The following is a 20,801-nucleotide window of genomic DNA, read 5'->3' as shown; positions in this document are numbered from 1 at the left end:
TGCCAGGCAGGAACTGGTGTTACAGTGACTCAGAGCCAAAGGGAAAGGGCAGAGGTAAACAAGAGGAATTCATTTTTAGATGACTGGGGACTGTCTGTCTCTGTCCTTTGTCCCCTTTATGTCTACCCTCGGTCTTTGTTTTGCATTGTCTTTCTTTCTTTTCCAAAGTATTTTTCTTCTTTCCATTCCATTTCTGTGTTTGTCCCTTCTCTCACTCTGTATTTTTCTCTCTCTTTCTTTTCCCCTATCTTGAAATGTACATTTCAAAAGAGATATATGTCCTCCCACTCGCAGTTCCATGAATACATAACATGGGCAGGTCCTCATCCAGACAGGGGGGGATCTCACTGCAGTGGGATGAGTCATCAGCGCCCTTCAGATGTGCATCTCCTTATTCAGACAAAAGCACACTGACTAGGGAGCAGGCACTTCTGTGTCCGACTGCTTGATCATGTCGGGATTTCATGTCAAAACACCCATAAACACATAGCTCCACTGTTAGATTGCTGTTATGATTGCTCCGGGGAGGCAATGTGGGCCCAAATATGAGGTGAATACCTAATCAAACATGGATGCTTATCCTAAAACTCAAGAACCCATACTTGTGCTTGGTGCCAAATACGCTACAGAGAGGAAGACGAGGGTGGTGAAAAGGGCTATGAGGAGAGCCCACAAAGAGAGGAATTAGATGTTGGCAGGATAATCCTTTAAGAAATGGTAAAACATGTCAAAAAGACTTATTAGTTTCCAATGGTGGCAAAAAGGCCTTAAATTGTATTATCGAAATGATTATAAAATTGTAGGCTCTTATAAGCTGAGTTTCCATCCAAATCTTTATTGCGCATTTTGACCATTGGAAGAAGAAATCCTGACAGGAAACATTTTAAATTCGCGTAAAATCTTCTAATGCGAACTAACATTATTACTAAAGCTATTAGTCAACTAATGTTTGTTTGAGATGAGTTGCTAGTTAGTTGACATTTTATCCAATAAATAACAATTCGTTTATGCTACATTTGCGCCTGTCGTAATTGTTTCTGTGGGGAAACGTAGCCTACATTACACAAAGGCTATGTAGACACAGTCAAAGTGCTTTTGAAGTCTCCAGATATAAATAAGCAAGAGGTCACGCTCACGAGACGCGAGCACATCGTGCTTTTTCATAGAAAGAATTTTACTAACACCTAGTGGCCGTTATTGGTACATGCTTATATTAAATAAAAGGTATTTCTGTTCTAATAAGAAAAAATCTGCCGATAATTTGAAGAAGGTGAATCCTGGAACTTCTCAAAAACTGACCAAATATAAAGTTTTATTTGTTTAGTATTTGCAACTACATGCCTGCCGCCAAATAGCTGCCAAATATCAACAAAGAAGGGGTGGGACTTGAAGTTCGAGGGAAGGAAGCTGTGTGGCAAAAGTTGTTGATGAACTTCCCCCTCTGACGCTACAGTTCGGTTAGCAAAGGGGCTAACTTATTGCAATGCTGCGACACATCAACAATTCTGGACGAGGCCATTTCTCTTAAAATGAATTCACCCAAGAGGACAGATACTGGTCAAGAATTAACACCAGGTATAGTCTGTTACGCATTTACAAGGTAGGCCTTGTTGATGCGAATGTTGAAGCTTGAAAGTTGATTTTTCAGTGAAGCTACTTGCAAATGTCATGCGTTGGTGTATGACTTCATTCATGACCGAGCGTCATTATTCACAATAATATCTCCAACCCGGAAGGTCTGTGACATTATTAAAAGTTGAATAGATTGTCTCGTGTAATACTTGTGACCTGCTTGGCTCGGTAGCTGGAGTTCCAGTCAAACCAGCTGTCACTCTCCCAGTGGCCGCGGGCCCTATAGCGGACTACATTAGATCAACGGTGAACGAGATGATTGTGTTACTTGTTTGCCATGGAGTGTGTGTCCTTTTATGTAACCGGCTATAGCAAGCTAATGAGTAACCAGACTTAGAGCGATAAGCTACCTCACCAATGCGTTCTTGTCAATATGCAGGCCTACATGGACCTTTTTAAATATTTGTAGGAGGTATTTGCAATCCCTGCTCAAGTAATTCATTACTTCAACTGTTCAAATGTCATCTTCAGCTGTTGACATTTCAAAATGCATTGTCTAACCTTTCCAGCTCTTACAACCAGTAGTTATATCAATATCTCACAACCAGCTGTCACTCTCTTCTTACAGATCCCGGGATCTCAGGATCAGATGGGGTGATTGGCAGGCAGCTTAGTGAACCAGGGCGATTTGCATATGCTGGCCTCTGCGGAGTGTCCCTCGGCCATTTGTTCTCTGGACCCCATCAGAGGTTAAATGTTTTGCTTGCTGCTACACACTTAACACAGTTCCAGCCCTTTTCACCAGACACCTGCACTACATGGCCATTTAAGGCTTGTTAAACAGGCCTGCCTAGGCTTTGGGGTTACAGGGTTGTGGTGGAGGGTTTGATTAGTGAGGTTGTGGCTTGTGGGGTTTTATGTCTTCAGGAGCTTCCGGGAGCAGTTTCTGGAAGGCCTGGTGCGCTGGCTGGGCCTGGACGAGTCCGTCATGCCGGTCATGGAGGCCTTTCTGGCTGGCTTGGGATTTGAGGGGAGCGACACCTTCCTCTCCATTCTGCAGGCAGAGCCGCTGCTGAGCACTGGAGCTGCACCCATCACTCAGGTTACCCAGCCCCCAAAAGCACAGACAGGTGGAAGATCTCACAAGTGGATTCCATCTTTAGTACTGTTATTAGGATGATGTGAATTTATATATTTATTTATATATGTATATAGTAAGTGGCTTTGAATTAAAGTGTATGCTAAATAAGTACATTTAAACAAATAGCCAATAAACAGTTATTTGATCATGTGTTTTTCATCAATTGCATATCAATTTCTTCAATCATCTGCAGGACCTGGTGTTGTTTTCTGTGAAAGATGGTAAGCGAATTGTGAAGTCAATGTGAATAGTTTCCTTTATTTACTCTTTTTAAGGCCTTCAATAATTTGTGATTGTTTTGAAAGGGGGTATGTGGGTGTTTTTACCAAATGCAATAAGTATTTTTTCCACGTTCAGGTCAGTATGATGCCAGGTCTCGGGTTCTGATCCGCCACGTAAGCTGCCTGCTCCGCGTCTCCCCTCAGCAGCTGGAGGACTTTGAGGAGACCTTAGGGGAACGACTGAGGGAGAGTGGAGAAGAAAGCGAGTGAGTGAGGGCAAAGACAGGGGATTCAGGTTCAATATATGTGGGTTTTTTTTATGATGTTTATTGTTTTCACTCGCTATGAAATCTTCAGACAGAACATGTAATCTCCTAAAATAGCACTGGGGTTCTTTTCATGTTTGTCTGCTGTGGTGCCTCAGAGCTACGCCAGTGTGGAGCCAGTTCATTTTTTTAACATCTAACAACATGAAACTACTAGTATTTTCAAAGTGCTTGCATGAATGGTGATGGTTCGTTAGAATTTCGATTGTTTTGTGCGATAACTGTTCGATTTGATTTAACTCACACAGTGTGTGTTTATCTCCGTTTGTAGCTGTGTTTCAGTTGCGGGTATTTCATTTTAATTAAACTCTGGTTGTTTGTGATTTTGTTGCTTTCCACGAGGATTTGCCACAGCTGTAAGTATTAGTGGTCTATCTGTTATGTGCCTCTTTGCTTGTTTCAAGAAACCTAATTGAGTGATTATTTAATGACAGCCTTGCTCTAGTGTCTGTGCAGCCATTTCATCAGCTCCTCTTCTCCTCCCCCTTCTCTTGTTTATTTTTTTGACAGGGAAGAATCTTCAAGGCGACAGAAGAAAGAGAGAGGGCGTAAATGGCGACGGTACTTGCTGATTGGTCTAGCTACGGTTGGAGGGGGCACTGTGATTGGTGAGCCTTAGTTTCACACACGCCTTTATCGCTACTGTTTCCATTGCACACTTAAGATTAAAGGATTCATAACAGCCTTATTGGACTTATTGGCCTTTTATACTGTAAAAACAGCTCAGCTAAAAGCTCATATTTTGAATACTTGGTTTCATTGTTGCCTCATCACTTGTGTGTGAGGTGCATACGTCAGATCTTGTCCACATTCTGTGTATACGTGTGACTGTTGAGCTGTTACCAGGGAGCTTGTGTACTGATAACATGTGTACCTCCCTTGCAGTATTATTTCTGTTTGGATAAAAGCATTTACTGGATGAAATTAAATTGCAGTCTGTGTGTGTGTGTGTCCTTGAGGTGTGACGGGTGGGCTGGCGGCGCCCCTAGTGGCAGCAGGAGCCGGGGCCGTGCTGGGTGCCGGCGGGGCGGCTGTGCTGGGCTCAGCCACGGGCATCGCCATCATGGCGTCCCTGTTTGGCGCAGCAGGCGCAGGACTAACGGGTGAGCTCACCTGGGATTGGTTCCTCCTCTCTCTTTAGTCCCCTCTCATCTTTAACCCCCCCCCCCCCCCCCCCCCCCAACCCAGAGCCACTTCCCAGCCTCTGTCTATCACTCTCCACAGCATCAGCACGGCTCAGTCATATAGCACATTTTTATGTGTCTATATTGTTGATGTTATTTGTTGTTGTTTCTAGGCTACAAAATGAACAAGCGCGTCGGCGCCATCGAGGAGTTTGAGTTTCTGCCGCTGAGCTCTGGGAAGCACCTCCACCTGACTGTGGCTGTGACCGGCTGGCTTTGCAGTGGAAAATACAGTCAGTGGCCATTTGACGAACTCCGGTGGCGAGGATGGGCAGATGTTTACATGGCAGTTAATTAGCATAGAGTATTCATGAGGGGCAGAGGCGCTCGCACATCCCCATCTGGGAAAGGACACCCAGGCGCATAAATTGCTTCAAGTGCGGAAACCTTATTTTGAAGGTTACTCTAAACAACAGCAGATGCCTGTGAGGTGGCAACAGCGGTCGTACACTTTATTGGTGCATTAGGAGTATTCACATCCATCTCCGCAGAGGATTTTAGTCCAGTAAACATACGCTCTCTTTGAGTTTCTTTGTTCACCAGTGCTTTAGCTCCACAGCCACCATGGAACTCGGACCTTTGCTAGTTCTTGTGATATATTTTTAGCGTTTTGTTCATGCCATGCAGATGTTTTATATTCCTAACTCTGTAAATGAAGATTTATGTCCAGTGAGACATCTCCATTATAGGTGGACTTGTGTATTCCATATATGAAGAACCATGCATAAAGAACCATACCTTATACCGTGTTAGTCATTTTTAAAGTACACAGAAGGGCTGGGCTTTTTATTATATGTCAATGTATATGTAAGTGGATCATAAACCTAAACCCAGCCTCTGCATCCTAAATTACGATAGCTGATTAATGTCTCTGTGTACACCAGGCTCGTTCCAGGCCCCCTGGTGTAGTCTGGGGGCGTGTGGGGAGCAGTACTGCCTGAATTGGGAGTCTCGCTTCCTGCGGGACCTGGGCTCGGCCCTGGACACCATCGTGGATGGCCTGGTCAGCATGGTGGCGCAGGAGGCTCTCAAATACACCGTGCTGTCAGGTAGGTTCAGCTGCCGACATGGTGCCTCATGGGTTGTCATGGAAGCGAGGCAAAGCGAGTATGGTTAAAGAATAACAATTATGTAATGCCGGCAGGCAGGCACTTTGGTTGCTAGCACTTGAGGCGTCACCTTGATTTTACCCATTTCATAATGCGGTGGAACGTCTCATCTCGGCGTCTTATGCTTCTTTTGTCTCCATACCTTGTTAGGAGTGCACTGGGTGATAACCTGTTGGATTTCTCTTCTGTCTGTCTGTCTGTGTGTGCATGTGTGTGTGTGTGTGTGTGTGTGTGTGTGTGTGTGTGTGTGTGTGTGTTGTGTGATGTTGTTTGGCATCGGTGTAGGAATAGTGACTGCGCTGTGCTGGCCGGCATCGCTGCTGGCTGTGGCGAGTGTGATTGACAACCCGTGGAGCGTGTGCTTGAGTCGCTCGGCCGAAGTGGGGAAACACCTGGCTCAGGTGCTCAGGAGCAGGCACCAGGTAAACTGCTGTGCTTCAATAACACACTCATAATTTTTTTCTTCTCTTTTTCAGTTTATCTACAACTGTCTGTCCCCATCCCCCCATATTTAACATTCTGCCTTCACACCATGGTTCTCACGCCAAATAAGACTGGTGTGGACGAGCTCACGTCTCTTCTGACTCTGGCCTTCCTATTTTTTTTATGGTTGTCATGGGAGCATAGCACGTAGGAGGTCACACAATCTATTCTGATTCCTCTCAGGACTTTACGGAGCAGCCAGGAAGGACACAGGCTCACCCGTGATAAGGTGGGGTGGGGTTTGGGGGGCATGGTGAAGGGCCGACAGATGCCCAGACTCTCCCTCCCCTGATTCAATACAGCCCACAGCGCACCCCACAAATGCCCAGTCTTAGACACAGAATAGACACAGGCTTGATGCCAGCCTACCCTCTACCCCTGCTGTTCGGAACAAATGTCTCTTTGTAACATCACACTTTCACCACACTTGCAACGGCACCCACCGCCCACAAGCTTAGCTGTGGCTGCTGCTGGTAAACTCCACTGAAGTTCAGAGGTGCAGTTCAGCCTGCAGTTACTCACAAGCAGCAAATTTAACATGGTGGATTTGGGCTTCCTGACTGTTTGTTTGAATTAATTCCCATAGTCGAGTTCTTCCTCCTGGTGCATGTTCCTGATGTGCAATCTTGCCTAATAAAAGCCGTGTCAGTGTGAGCTGCTTGCAGTGGCAACTGTTTTTATCACTGCGGGTAATCTGCCAAAGTGGCATAGAAGAAAAATGCTGACATCTTCACATGCTTTTCTTCGTCCTACTGTGTATTCATTGGTTCAGTTGTTTGAGCTGCGTGCATGTCTTCCCACTGCTTTGAATGAATAATTATGATAATAATCGTTCGAATGTGTGTTAATAGCTGAGATCTTTTAAAATGGCCTCTTTGTTTTATTTCTTCTGCCCTCTCTCCATCAAGGGGAAGCGACCCGTCAGCTTGATTGGATTCAGCCTCGGCGCCAGAGTCATCTACTTTTGTTTGCAGGAGCTGGCAAATGACCAAGGTGCGTAGGTCTCGACTCACAAAAAGAAAGTCGAGTAAAAGAACTGAAGACAAATTAGAGCGAAAGGCAATTATTTTTCCCCATTCAAACCTCTGCCGCTCTACCTCCTTCCCTCCCTCTCTTCCCCTTATTCACTGTCTCTCACCCTTTCTGTGTGTGCAGTATGTAGGCAGGCAAATGAGGCCCTGACCTTTTCGCAAGTAAAGAAAAAAGTTGGAATTAAACTCGTATTAATCTGACAGGCAGTGAAGGTGTCGTAGAAGACGTGGTGCTGCTCGGGGCTCCAGTGGACGGATCGGACAAGGCGTGGGAACGGCTGTCCAGGGTTGTAGCCGGCAAGATTGTGAACGGATACAGCAGGTGAGAGAAAGAGAGGGAGAGAAGGAGAGAGAGAGAAAGGGAGAGAGTGTGTGAATGGGGAATGGTGGAGTGTTTGGGTTTGCGAGCTCGGGTTGTCTATCTCCTTGTTTGATTTCTTCCCGGCAGGGGAGACTGGCTTCTTGGATTCCTCTACCGGAGCTCGTCTGTCCAGATGTCAGTGGCCGGCCTACAGCCCATCAGCCTGAGAGATCCGCGCATCATCAATGTGGACCTGTCCTCCGTGGTGAGTGAGCGAATGTCATCACCGTTGCCGTGAGGCACAGGACTTTCAATTCCTCCCAGACTTGTAAAAAAAATGGTTGAGCCGGTGTTGTTTTGCTGTTTTGATTGTATCATTTTCTGAGCGGATGCTGGCTCTCTAAAACATCAACCATGTGAGAATGATGGCGTAAGCAAGTGCTTCAGGCTCAGTAGTAATGGCCTAGTCTGGCAGAGTCAGTTTTCTCACGGAAGAGTGTGGAAGGGAAGGACTGGCCATATTATGCGTTGCATTTTAGGTTTTGTCCAGTTGGAGTCATTTTTTATTAGATTTTTTTCTCCATTCCGCATACTTATAGACATCGTCATGTACAGCAGATATATATATATATATACAGCTTAACCTTCTGTGATCCATGTTATCATAATCGTTTTTGAAATGTAGTGATGCACCAATATAAAAATCGGTCTTGATGATTTTGTTATTACCTTAACCCAATAGTGATTCATTGGTAGGGCTATTCCCATAATTTTTCTATTTAATCAGAATTAATTAAATAGAATTTGTAATGATGCACCTTCACATCAGCCACACTACCTGCACATGTGATATGGTCTGGTGTAATATGATTGATACTATTGAATCAAGTCTAAATTACTCCTCAACACGCAGGCTGACTTGACATCCAGTACTACAAATTTCTGGTTCATCACAGGAAACCTAATTTTATCTGTAGCTTACCAGAAACGACTCTGCAGCCTTATTTTACATACCATTTGTAAAGGCTTTCAATACCTGGAGTTTTAAGGCAAACCAGTGCAAGAGTACACTCCAGTAGCTGTTTTATGTCCTTGCTTTTTCCTGTAGGTCAAAGCATTTGCATTGTGTTCATTGTCTGTGAGTGCAAGTTCAGGTGTTCTGTTGTGAATGGCTTGACTAAGTGAAGTGCCTCTGCATTGGCAACTGCTGATATGCACTGCATACTAATCATTTCAGCTATACCTGATACAGCCTCACTGTCCAGTCACACACACACACACACACACCCACCCACACACACACACTTGTTTAATGTTATCTGTATATTACCAAAAAACGGCAGTTAATCAGTTACCAATAAACGGAGCTACACTTTTTCAGGGAAGATAATTTATTCTGAATTCCAGAATAAGAATTAAGAACGCACAGAGCGGGCGGGCCTGGCAGCTGCCGTTCACAGCGCTGCTGTTCTCAGCTGCATTTCACACGCCCCCGCTTGGCCACTCCACCCTGCTCATTGGCCGGCACATGGAAAGACGCGCCATGTGACTCCCCCAGCATAAACAAAGGACTCCATTAGGCTTTATTGGCAGAAAATGTGTTGCTCGCAAAATTGTCTGGCCAGGGGACCTTGATCTGCACCCAGATGACAAATTGTGCTCGCTAAGTGCGCTTCCACTATGAAATGCACTGAGATCATTCCCGTGGTAGACTGTAAGTAAGGTAATTTAAGCTCAATTTAGTTGAGGCAGGCGGCTTAAATTGCACCATTAGAAAAAGACAATACAAGGAGGACAAAAATGAATGGAAGAGTAAATTGTACTCTGTGTAAATTCTGATTTCTGAGTGTTCTTCTACTTCCTAGGTGAATGGTCATTTGGACTACATGCGTCAGATGGAGACCATCCTGGTGGCGGTAGGGGTGCCCACGCGTGAGGGGGCAGGCAGTGTGGCGGGGGCGCAGCAGCTGATCTTTGGCATGACCTCAGGTCTTCCTGGTGCCAGCGAGACCTGTTCTAAGACGGTGGATGGAGAGGGCCCTAAGGAGTCTCAGGAAGGCTCGAGCAGCAGCGCCACCACCGACCAATGCCAGGAGCAGAGGACGATGGCAACGCCGGCGTCAGTCACGGAGGAATTGAGTGAGGCGACGGAGAACGGCTGGGACATACCAGACATCTCCGACCTGCTGGACTCCCTCAATGACCAGGACGGCGAGACCCTGCCCTGTCCTGAAGGGGACGACCATGACTCTTTACTTTGTCCAACAGAGGACACCGTTCACCAGGACACCCAATGTGAAGTGGAGAACTTGCCCAGTGAAGGGGAGACTGCAGAAGACTCTGAAAATAACTCTTGGGACTGGAACACCACAAACTGGACCACTGAACACTCACACACCAATGAGGGAGACCAAACACAAACTCAACACATGTTAGGTGACAAAATGCGTAATGGAAAACCTACCAGGCCTGTTGCCCTGCACTCATTGGCTGGGCCCACCCATTCCTATCATCACCCAATGACGGATCACACAGCGAAGACTTCTCAAAATTCAAATGACAATATTCATTAATTCAAGGAAACATCCATGGATGTTTTGTCGTAATTTAATTTATTTCTGTGTAAAAAATCTTTGTCACCAGTACTGTAACTATATGTGTAGCTAAACATTTTATTTCAAAAGTCCGTGCCATGTGATGTGAACAGAGTGTTATTAAAGACAGTCAGTATTAAAGTCAGTATTATGTTCTGGTGTGTGCCATAGGAGGACCAGTGTAGACAGGAGTCACGTTGCCAGTGGTAATTGTTACAGATTGTCAAACCACAACTGAGCTGCCCTTATGTGAACACTGTGGTAAGTGCTGTCATCCTGGTTCCAGCCTGTTTATCTTCCCTGCTCTGACTTGAGTGTGTGGATGTTTATGCATACATGTTGTTTTGTGTGCGTGTGTGTTTGCGTGTGTGTTTTGTGTGTGTGTGTGTGTGTGTGTTTGCGTGTGCCTGTGTGTGTGCGTGCGTTTGTGTTTGCGTGTGTGTTTTTGTGTGTATGGTTGCGCATGTTTGTGTGTAACAGTTGTTATAGTAATGACAGTAAGGCAGCAGATCTGTTTAAAGAATCCCATCTTTAGCCTCCACCCCTCATGTCTTGGTGTGAGAATGCCACGCCAACTGAACGCCTCATCACACCTCCCCCTCAACAAACAAAGCCCCTCTGTGTGTCCTCAACCTCCCCCCTCTCACCTCCCTGTCCATCCCAGCTTCTCTCCTCCATCAGACACCCCCCAGTTATCACTTCCCGCATGCTTCTCTCCCTCCTCTACTTCTTATCTCTCTGTACTTCACCACTCGAGCTGTCTATCCACCCCCCCCCCCCCCCGCCTCAGTCCAGCGTGTCCACCTGGTTGGGTAGCAGTAGGGGCTGCTCGGCGTCCAGCAGGTTGACGGCGTCGGTGGCGGTGGCCGTAGGCTCGGGCTGGGGCGGCTCGGAACTGAGAGATGCTGGATCGGAGGGCAGCTGAGGCTCGCCGGAGTTGCGCAGCGAGAGCGAGATTGCCGGCGAGGGCCGGCGGGGCGAGCGGCCAGTCGACGACGAGCAGCAGGGCAGCAGGCGGCCTAGGGCGCGCTTGAAGTCGCGCATGAACAGCGGGTAGATGATGGGGTTCATGGTGCTGTTGCAGTAGCCCAGCCAGGTGATGGCGTCGAAGAGGGTGGCTGGGACGCACTCGCACACAGCCTGAGGGAAGAAGAAGAAGAAGATGATGATGAAGAGCAGGAGGGGGGAATGGGTGAGGGGTGGTATAGGTCAAGAGTGTGGGGCTTATTTATTTCCTACACACACACACACACACACACAAGGGCACACTTACACATACAAACACAAAGTAGCAAGATGTAAAACATGAGGACAAGGCTAGAAGCTAATGTGTTCACAGGAGGGATGGAAGGAGCGAGGGAGATGAATGAGGGCAGGAAGAAGAGACTGCAACAAAAAAAAGAGAGGGGGGAGGGTTAACGTGCCATTCACACGGCACATTGACTGTGAAAGAGAGGATGGGTGGAGAGATGCGGTTGAGAGAGGGACGCAGATGGAAGCTAATATGACTGGATCGTTGAAAACGGGTGAGGGGGTGGGTGTAATTATAGAATTAAATAGGTCCCTATTCATTCCTAATGTTTATTCGTCCCCGTCTGGATCACACGTACTAATGAAGAAACAAACAGACACGAAGACTAGATGAAGGATGTCCTAGCAAAACAGGATTTTCACCCAATGGTGTTTTGCTCCCTCTCCCACACACAACAACATAATAAATAGGCTTGTAGAAAGGATGATGGATCAGCAAGGACATACTATCACAGAAACTGTAAACACCAAGCAGGTTGAGACACAGAGACTTGTGTATTTACACAATGTTAAAGCGACCCACTTACCTGGGCCATGTTGGTGATGAAGAAAGGTAGCAATGTGCTGAAGAAAAGCCCCAGCAGGACGCCCAGGGTCAGACTGGCCTTCAGTGCCCTCCGGCCCTGCCGATGCGCCAGCCTCCGCTCGCTGTTCACCGACAGCTGGGACCCAGAGAGAGAGAGAGAGAAAGAGAAATGAGGGAGAGAGGATTTTCAGTACCACTGTATTCATCCCAGAGCCATATATCCAAGCGTCCCCCTACCCCACCCCACAGAACAGCCGGCCATGATTATTTATTGGTCTCGCGCTCAGACGGTGGCCCTGGCAAAGAGCAATACAGTACAAGGTCCCCCTTCTATCCTCAGTGACTGCCATTGTGCGCCCTGCACTCCATCCCAAAAAGATCTTAATCTCTCTTACCTCTCATCCCCCTCCCTTCTATGTGGAAGTAAAGCCAATTATTTTTATTCCACTGCAGAGAAACTTTTTTCCTTCAATTAAAAAGCCCTGGCCGTTCTGTACCTTCTTATCTGCATGTCAACTCAGAGATGGGTTTTCATTCAGAGCAGATTTATTTTAAAAGCCTTTTCACCGATTGAAGGCCAGTTGTATATTCCCTCCGGTTATACTTGTGACCCTTCAGTGGATCTAGTGAAGATGGTTGAAAGCAGAGAGGCAAGGCCGAACTCGAGTGCAAGGCAGGCACACACACACGCTTTCTTTCACTTTCTCCCGCTCGCTATTTCTCTTGCATTCTGAGTTTTTTTTTTTATTCGTCGCATGGCATTATATTCATTTGGCTAAAATGTTTCATTATTTCACCTGCACCTGTCTTTCTTGTCTGTTCCCTTCACCATCCTCCCTTTGTCCCTGCCTCCTACCTCCCCCATACCAGTTCTCACCTGTGCGTGGCGCGAGGCAGGGGGGTCCGGCTGGCTGTAGTCGTCCCCATCTGGGGCTGCATGTCCGGGGGAAGGTGGTCGCGACGGCTCCCCTGGTGAGTGCTGGGGGTACGGAGGATGTGAGAGTGCGGCCACGCGCCTGGCCTGCCTCCGCGCCGCCAGCAGGATGTGGCAGTAGGTGAAGCAGATGGCCGTGGAGGGCAGGAAGAAGGTGAGGCACGAGGCCACCATGGCGAACGGCAGCGTCACCCGCAGTCGGCACTGCACCGCCACGCCCCCGGACGACGGAAGGTGCTGGAAGTACGAGTGTGGGTAGCGCGGGTCCGGCAAGGTGCCGTTCAAAATACCAAATCCGGGCGCCACTCCTGTGTCGCCCTCCCCACGGCCCAGGCTGTGCCAGTCCATCCGGATGGGCAGGAAGGAAGTGAGGGCGGCCAGCCCCCAGGCGCCGCCCACCAGCAGGAGGGCGCGGGGCGGCGTCATGCGCTGCTTGTAGCGCAGCGGTGAGATGATGAGCAGGTAGCGGTCCAGGCTGATGACGCACAGGTTGAGGATGGATGCGCTGCAGCACATGACGTCGAAGCAGAGCCACACGGGGCAGAAGTCCGCCCACAGCACCCAGGCCCCGCACAGCATGTTCAGCATGGCCGGCGGCATCACCACCAGCGCCACCATCAGGTCGGACAGGAACAGGGAAACCAGGAAGCAGTTGGAGGTGCAGCGCAGCGAGCGGTGTGCGAAGACGAGCCCGATCAGCAGGATGTTGCCGCACGCCGTCATTAGGATGATGAGTGACAGCATGATGGCCAGTAGCCATGGACCACTGCCACTGATGCTCCAGTCCCCGCCGCCGGCCACAGCGTTGCCGTTAAAGTTGCTGTAAGGGTTACCGTCTACACCTGAGGCTGCCTCGGCTCGAGGCAGTGTGGAGGTACTCATCTCAGCAGACACGCGCCTGCCTCTCTGCCGCCTGGTTCCTCTCACAAAGGCTTTTATTGCATCCTTTCTTTCCTGGAACACTGCAAGAAATACTCACAAGAAAAGGGCAGACAAATGTTCTTCTTTTTTTTTTTGTCCCCAGAAAACTGGCAGGTTTTCTTCAAGGAGTTGAGGACAAATGAGTCATTGTAGGTCCTTGTACAGGTTGGAAGATACACTGAAAAGCCAGGAGGTGAAAAAAAAGCTACAGTGAAGCTCGGCAGCTCTGGTAATCCTGTCTCTTTCCCCCTCTGCAAGGCTGGAGCTGTAAGGGCATCACTCTGTCTCCCGAGCACTCTGCTCCCAATCAGAAAAGCCAAGCCCAGTGGCAGGATTCCCTGTTAGTAGTCAGGCTTCATCATGGCTTAGCACCAGTGTGAGCAACTCGGTGTCTGTCAGTGTATTTCAAAGCAACGTGCCGCGATGACACTCACTGAGGGAGGGCAACCGAGAGAGGTGGGCTACAGTAAGTGAGGGCGAGAGAGAGAGAATGAAAAAGAGAGAGGGAGAGAGAAATACAAGGAGGAAGGGAGGGAGGGAGAAATAGGCTGAATGGAAACAAGGGGGTAAGAATCAAGTAATTTTAATTGTCCAACCCTACGGGTAATTTTAAGCAGTGTGATTCCGTGGGTGGCTGTTTGGTGTATCTGCATTTGCAATTTCCTCTCCTTTCCATCACTTCAAATGTGTACGCAAATGTGCGAAGCAGAGATGTTCTGCCGAGTCGACGCTGGGAGAAAATGCCATTGTATGCTGCTAATTGTGTGCAGTGCCGGTGCCCACAAGTGCTCTACAGGTATGGAGGCTTGCGTGTCTTTCTCGGTGGCTGTTCTGGCCCCCTAATCCCTGTGTCTGCCACTTCAGGGTGCCTGGAAGATCAGATCCCTGCTTTTGGGCTGGGAGCGTGTCTGAGCATCCAGCGCTTAATGCATACTTATGTGGATTCACTAACAATGCAAATGCTTCATTATAACAAGAGCAGATTTTTGTGGCACAGCACTTGTTAATTTGCACAACTAACACAGTAATTCACCTCCATGTGCACAGTCATTCTAGATTAAAGTGCAACCACAGTTGTGCAAATCTCATATCTACATCTCCACTTTTTTGTACATTTTGTACATGTACTTTAGTCTCAGTGGTGTGCTTTACTGAGGAGCAATTGTACTCATGTGGTTAGTGTAGTAATGATGTAACACCATTATATTTATAAGTACAAATAATATTTTGTTATTTTGAAAAATTTAAATAATCCTCAGATGTTAGCTTCACATTTATGAATTATCACTCAAAAAAATAAGCAGTTAATTTCAAAGAAGAATGTCAAACATAATCCCACTGGAAGATTTTGTAAACGTTCAATCAGGAGAAGAGATAATCATGTGAAAATTAAATAGAGTAATTTAATGGTGTAATGGTGTTACATTCCTAAAAGATCTAATATTTGTATAAATGAATGAAGCAAATACAAATAATGACCTTGTGTTGCACAGGTGGCTGTGGCAAGGGTGGGAAATAAAAAGACCACAGCAGCCACAATTGTGAAGATAAAGGGGACAATATTTGTAGTTACTCCTTTACAGCAACCTTCCCTTTTGTTAACATTTGTTAATGCATTAATTGTCATAAACAACCAACAAACGTCCCCTGTAATCATCTGATCGTCATATGATCATTATATGATTGTGAAATACTTAAATGTATGGGTTATTTATGTCAACTGATAAACACAGCCTTTTAAGCAGAATCAACTGCATTTGTTTACATGGTAACATAACTTAATAACATAACAAAATATTAACATTTAGCATTAACAAAGAATAAGCGACAGTAAGTGCTGAAGTTCATGTTTTATTAATATTATACATCAGTAAACATTTGTAAATGAAGCCTCAGGATAAAGTGTTACCAAATCTGTTTCTCTAATTGACAGTACATGTTGAAGCATAAGGAGCTGTGTAGGAAGGATGTGGCACGATTCTGCCCATATAAATCTGGCCTTGATGACGGAGGTGGAAAAACGCATAATCATACTGTGTTGTAATTACATCAATTCAAATTCAAATGGCTTAAGAGGGATGTGGGGACCGAAATATATACGCTATGTGGTGGCTCTAGACTCCAGACTGCACAACACACTTAGTGGATATGGCTTTGGCCACTTTGACATATTGAATACTAGACTGGTTCACACAAAACCTAAAAGCCATCATGCCGAAAGCCTCATTCAGGTAAGTAGAGGCACAGATTACTTTGTGATGGCTGAATTATTATAGGAGGCTAATAATACAGTCTTCTGTACAAAATACTTTAGCTGTCACTTCTCTCTAATTACCTTTCATTGAACAATGTTTTCAGCAGATTCCCATTTCTTATCATCCCAGTCTAAAATATGCAGTCAGATTTTATAGTCTTTGGATTGAACTTTCCCTTGTTTCCCAAGTGAAATGTTTCTTGTAATGTTTGGTCTACAATGATCAATGTCAAAATGACCAGATAGCTGCCCAGCACTCCCCAACAACCGCCATGCCACACACATTTTGACTGGGATATACAGTATATATTTGTCTCCTACATGTTTTAACTATGACATCATGCCTACCCTACGACACACCAAAGCAAGAAATGAATTGGTGAAATCCATCTGAGTAGTCAATCATTTAAGGCAACAAATAAAGATTGTCAATTGAAAGAAATACAGCCTTTATTCACTAAACATTATAGCATTATACATCCCTTTGTTCCCCACAAATTCAATGGAGTGTGTAAAGCTTCAACATCGAATGATTGGAATTACCACTATGAGTTTACCATTACACACACTCACACACAAAGCTTCAAAGTCTTCTTTCACTGCAGGCAGTGCTTTGTTACTCAGTGTAGCAAAATAAAAAGCATAAAGAAAAATAGCATACACAGATGGTCAAGCTCTCATGATCCTATTAATTGGCAGGAATTACTAGAACCATAGCAGGCAATTTTCCGATTCATATACTTTACATGTCGTTTCATGTAAATTAATTATGTTAATAGTTTTTGGTAACATTTCTGACCCCAACATTGCCTATGTACTGTAGTCTTTTGTTTTTCAGAAAACATTTGATTCAATAAACAGTGTCAGTCTTGCTCAGGCACATGGAGGGGTTGAACAGCAGACAGTTGACAAACAGCATGATTAGTCTCTGAGATCAACACACAAATCACACAGAAGACAGCTTTGATGAACCACAGCTACTGCTTCTGTAGAGACAGACAAGAGCAAAAGACAAACAAAATAGCATTATTCAATGGCATAGAAAGTCATTTGAGTCACTATCAATGTAATGTCATTCTACCACTGACCTTGGGAATGCTGTTGTGAAGGAGATAGTGAGACCTCAAGTCATTCTGGCAGTTTGAATAGGACATGCCAAGGCCAGCTCCTGTGCCAAATGCTATTGGCCATGTGCGACCTGTAGCAGTTATTTGTGGCAGTTATTTGCAGCATGTTTGTTAAATATGAAATCTTAGATATATTACATATCTCTCTTATAATAATGAGATATTTCCTAAATGCAAAGTAGTAGGGTGTAACTTACGTTTGAAGAAAACCACTGAAAAGACAATTCCTAAACCAACACCAGCTCCTAAGAGAAGAAAAAAGGAAAATGTTTAAGTGCATTTTTAAAAAGGCATGACTACAAAATGCAAAGAAAGCTGTTAATAGTTATAGTCGACCAAAACATGTAGACAGATAATGACCAGAGGTGTGCCTACAACCTACATGCGGAATACCAAGAATCGCTTGAGGTGCAACAACGCCATGAAGTGTAATCATGTACAATGTAACAAGCTGGTTATAATCGTAAAAATAAATCCCAACGGGGTATTCACCAAGTGGAGTGGTTCTGTAGTGCCTAGTATATTCTGCAATAAAGACCATCTGGCTGCATATTATCCCATTTATTCTGTGGCAAATTTCCACATGAATGATCAGATCATATTAAATATAAAATTACATAATTAATTATGTTGGGTAATGTTGGCTTATTACTAACTTTCACTTGTTAATTAGAGCTGCATAGTTTGCAAGCACTTGAGACACTTCCTACCCTCTACCAATTAGGGTTTCTGCTGAGATGGATCCAGCAATGGGTAGCTGAAATCACTTTTTGTTGGTCTGCGGTAAAGTCTAGCTAAACCTTTCATTTCTTTCTGATGTCTAACCTGAATCTCTGTTTACTCATTTGACTGTTGCTGGACCCGCATGTAAGAGTCTACCACTAATTTGGCAGTCAATATGTGAAATGTGCACTGCTGGCAATATGTACTTGATTCATCCCGATGTTCATTGATTAAACTGCTATAGCTAAATAAACAAGGATACGCATGGCCAAATATCCTAAAAGTAGTCAACTAATTAATAATAATAATATTGTGCATGCTCAGAGGACTGTCTCATCATAGGTGAAGAAATAGGGACTAATCACAACAATGACAATCTACCGGTCAGTCATGCGTCTCGCCTCATCTGTTTATATGCAGCTGGAAGGACTCAGAAAAGTGAAGTGAAGGGTGGATTTGTTTGCCTATTGAGTTTACCCTCAGGGTCGACAACTCCACCTTAAATTCCTAACTAGCCCTCTTCCGTGTTTTAGCCCTTTGTTCGTCTAACCTAACATGACCTGTTACATTCACCTAGTATTAATTCACTTGGGCCCAACACAGCTATTAACAAAAGGAGACAAGTGCACCTCAATACCATTTTGTTGTGCAAATGTATATTTTATTTATGTCTTGGCTGATACCTTCATCCAACATGTTTGTTGCATATGAACTAAAAATTCCATATTCCAACAAATCTTTCCAGTGTAGTGCCTCTGGGCCTGTCTTCATAAAGCATTTTATCTTCCCACTAAGAGTACTACTAAGATGCACTAAAGATTTCTAACTAAAACATTTCTCCTTAATCTTATTCACAAAACTGCGGAGACCAACTTTTACAAAGGAAAAGCAAGAACTCTTAGGCCAAGAGAGAGACCATGGCTGATGTCACGTCTCATGCGGGAGCTTGCTTTCAAAGACCTTGTGATTGGTTGATGAGTGACAGGTCTGTGCCAGTGAGTAGGCTTCAAAGCCTACTGCAAAGAACAATAAATAAAATATCTGACATAGGCTACACATGAAATAATAACACAATACACTACTCACAGACTGAGTATCTTTGCACAGTTTTCAAAATGCATCTGAATGGGTTGTTTTGGTTGGTTGACATGATTGCATCCTTAGGCTCCATCTAATTATTCTCTTGTGATTGATATGGTGTCTTTACAGTAATTCTACTGCATTCCAAAATATGTAATATGTAAGAAAATGTGAATGTGATTGTGCCTCAGCAGCAGTCGGCCATTGTATACCATAACCTATGCAGTCACGTGCATGCTAACACCTCGCCCACCAAAAAGAAAGGTTTGACTCCCCTACAAGTTGCAGGGCAACAATCCTGCAACACCAATGACCCACTGACATTCTGGCACACATAGGCAGACAAAACACACTCTGCCATTAAAATATGAATCAGTCAATGTTGAAAATGAGGTGATGGTTTCAACAGTAGCCTTCTGCTAATGATATGTAAATCCCCACCCCACAGTTGATGGGATTGGTTCCTTAGATATGTGATGTATGAAACCCTGGCTATCTTATTCCATTTTTTGAGACTCTCATTGGTACACTGCAGTTCAAAGGTCCTGAGCCATGGCGTTGACTGCTTATTTCGCTCTTGATATGTTGTGAATATTTCCTGAAATTGTAACGTACTTCCTCACGTTTTGCTCTCTCCTGCATAGTCAATATTGAAATCGGTGATCTGAATTTTAGTATGTCCTGGCAGTCTGATCCCTTAGAGATAATATGCAGCTTATGACTAACTGTTAGTTCCTTACCACTAGGGACATGCTTGCGTAATCACATAACAATACAAACAGCCAGTTTATGTTCGTTTGAGAGTTGGTCTTAGTGACTTAGGGGTCCTCTCGACTAGCCTTCTTCTTAGTTCTCCAAGACTTACATGCTACTTTTAGCTAAGGGGCTTTGTAGTCAAAAAGATTAGGAGTCCCAAAGTCAAGACTGAAACACATTCATTTTATGAGTTTCTCCTGAACCGGCAACTTAGGAGGTACTTTTACCCATAAGATGCTTTATGGGGCCTGATTATGATGATATAATAACAAAGCATTTTTAGAACATTTGTAAGCCAACTACAATCAATCTACATCACCAACATTATTAAGAGGGATAATAGGTGTTCTCTGAAGCAACATTATAGCTTTGATCAAGTAGAGCCATTAGTTGTATTATGACAAATGATTTGTTTGCCAATTTTGAGCATTCAAAGAAATAATAATACATCACAATAGGCCAATGCCTCATAATAATTCAAATTAAAAGAATGACAGACATACACACATAATAGAGAGCACATTGATATCACCCTTGAGCCCTATAACATACACGTTGTTGAGGATGGTAAGTTATGTCATGTGTTTCACACAATATGTGGTCATATAGGCCTACCAAATATTCTGTCGTTCCATTAGGTATAAAGCAAAGTGTAATGATGAACAGGAGTAAAAGTATGCACACAATGTACAAAAGTACCACTAGCATATGCGGTTAATATGGATTAGAAGATATAATAGTATAAACTCTATACGGCAAAAATTAGTTGTAAATCGACTTTAGATCGCATGACTTTTCCATCTGTATCAATACCTTAACCGAGACAAACTAGAAATGATACTCAAACTTACTTCTAAGGTAACCTTAGCTACCTACAGACTATTACTTTAATTTAGTTTCACACAATTCTCAGAACCATGCCTCATACCATGCATGTCAACCCCTCGTAAAACAATTATACTTAGTAACGTCTGGGTATGAATCATAGACAGTAAAAGGAACGAATGACCCGAGTGTCCTTACAGGCTAACCAAGGAGAGCGTAGCCTACTATCAAAGAGTGCCAGTTAGCTAGCTAGATAGGCTAAATTGCTACCAGTTACCTGACAAGCAAGCTATCTGGTTTAACGCTTATTGTGATCAGGTATTTAAGGTACTTCAGAAGGCAGTCAAACAATGACGCAGCATTTACCAATCTTAGCAGCACA

General features: G+C 44.7%; 2 protein-coding genes across 2 annotated transcripts; one reads left to right on the top strand and one right to left on the bottom strand.

The window, feature by feature from the left end:
* The first annotated feature begins 1,397 nt into the window (after nucleotides 1-1,397).
* Nucleotides 1,398-10,103, top strand: tmco4 (transmembrane and coiled-coil domains 4). Its single transcript, XM_012826212.3, has 14 exons — nucleotides 1,398-1,575; nucleotides 2,201-2,321; nucleotides 2,500-2,674; nucleotides 2,907-2,934; nucleotides 3,071-3,200; nucleotides 3,771-3,868; nucleotides 4,220-4,363; nucleotides 4,558-4,677; nucleotides 5,329-5,493; nucleotides 5,839-5,975; nucleotides 6,945-7,029; nucleotides 7,272-7,389; nucleotides 7,516-7,633; nucleotides 9,234-10,103. The coding sequence occupies exons 1-14, from the start codon at nucleotides 1,530-1,532 to the stop codon at nucleotides 9,939-9,941; spliced, it is 2,193 nt and encodes a 730-aa protein (XP_012681666.1). The 5' UTR covers nucleotides 1,398-1,529; the 3' UTR covers nucleotides 9,942-10,103.
* A 645-nt stretch (nucleotides 10,104-10,748) lies between these two features.
* htr6 (5-hydroxytryptamine (serotonin) receptor 6) lies at nucleotides 10,749-13,735 on the bottom strand. Its single transcript, XM_031565533.2, has 3 exons — nucleotides 12,737-13,735; nucleotides 11,801-11,935; nucleotides 10,749-11,102 (listed from the first exon to the last, which is right to left on the bottom strand). Exons 1-3 carry the CDS (start codon nucleotides 13,613-13,615, stop codon nucleotides 10,749-10,751), a joined length of 1,368 nt encoding a protein of 455 aa, XP_031421393.1. The 5' UTR covers nucleotides 13,616-13,735.
* Nucleotides 13,736-20,801: the final 7,066 nt, after the last annotated feature.

Source organism: Clupea harengus, chromosome 4 (assembly GCF_900700415.2).
Source record: "Clupea harengus chromosome 4, Ch_v2.0.2, whole genome shotgun sequence".
In the NCBI taxonomy this organism is placed as follows: domain Eukaryota; kingdom Metazoa; phylum Chordata; class Actinopteri; order Clupeiformes; family Clupeidae; genus Clupea; species Clupea harengus.
The sequence above is the reverse complement of the archived record's forward strand: the minus strand, read 5'-3'. Positions and strand labels throughout refer to the sequence as shown.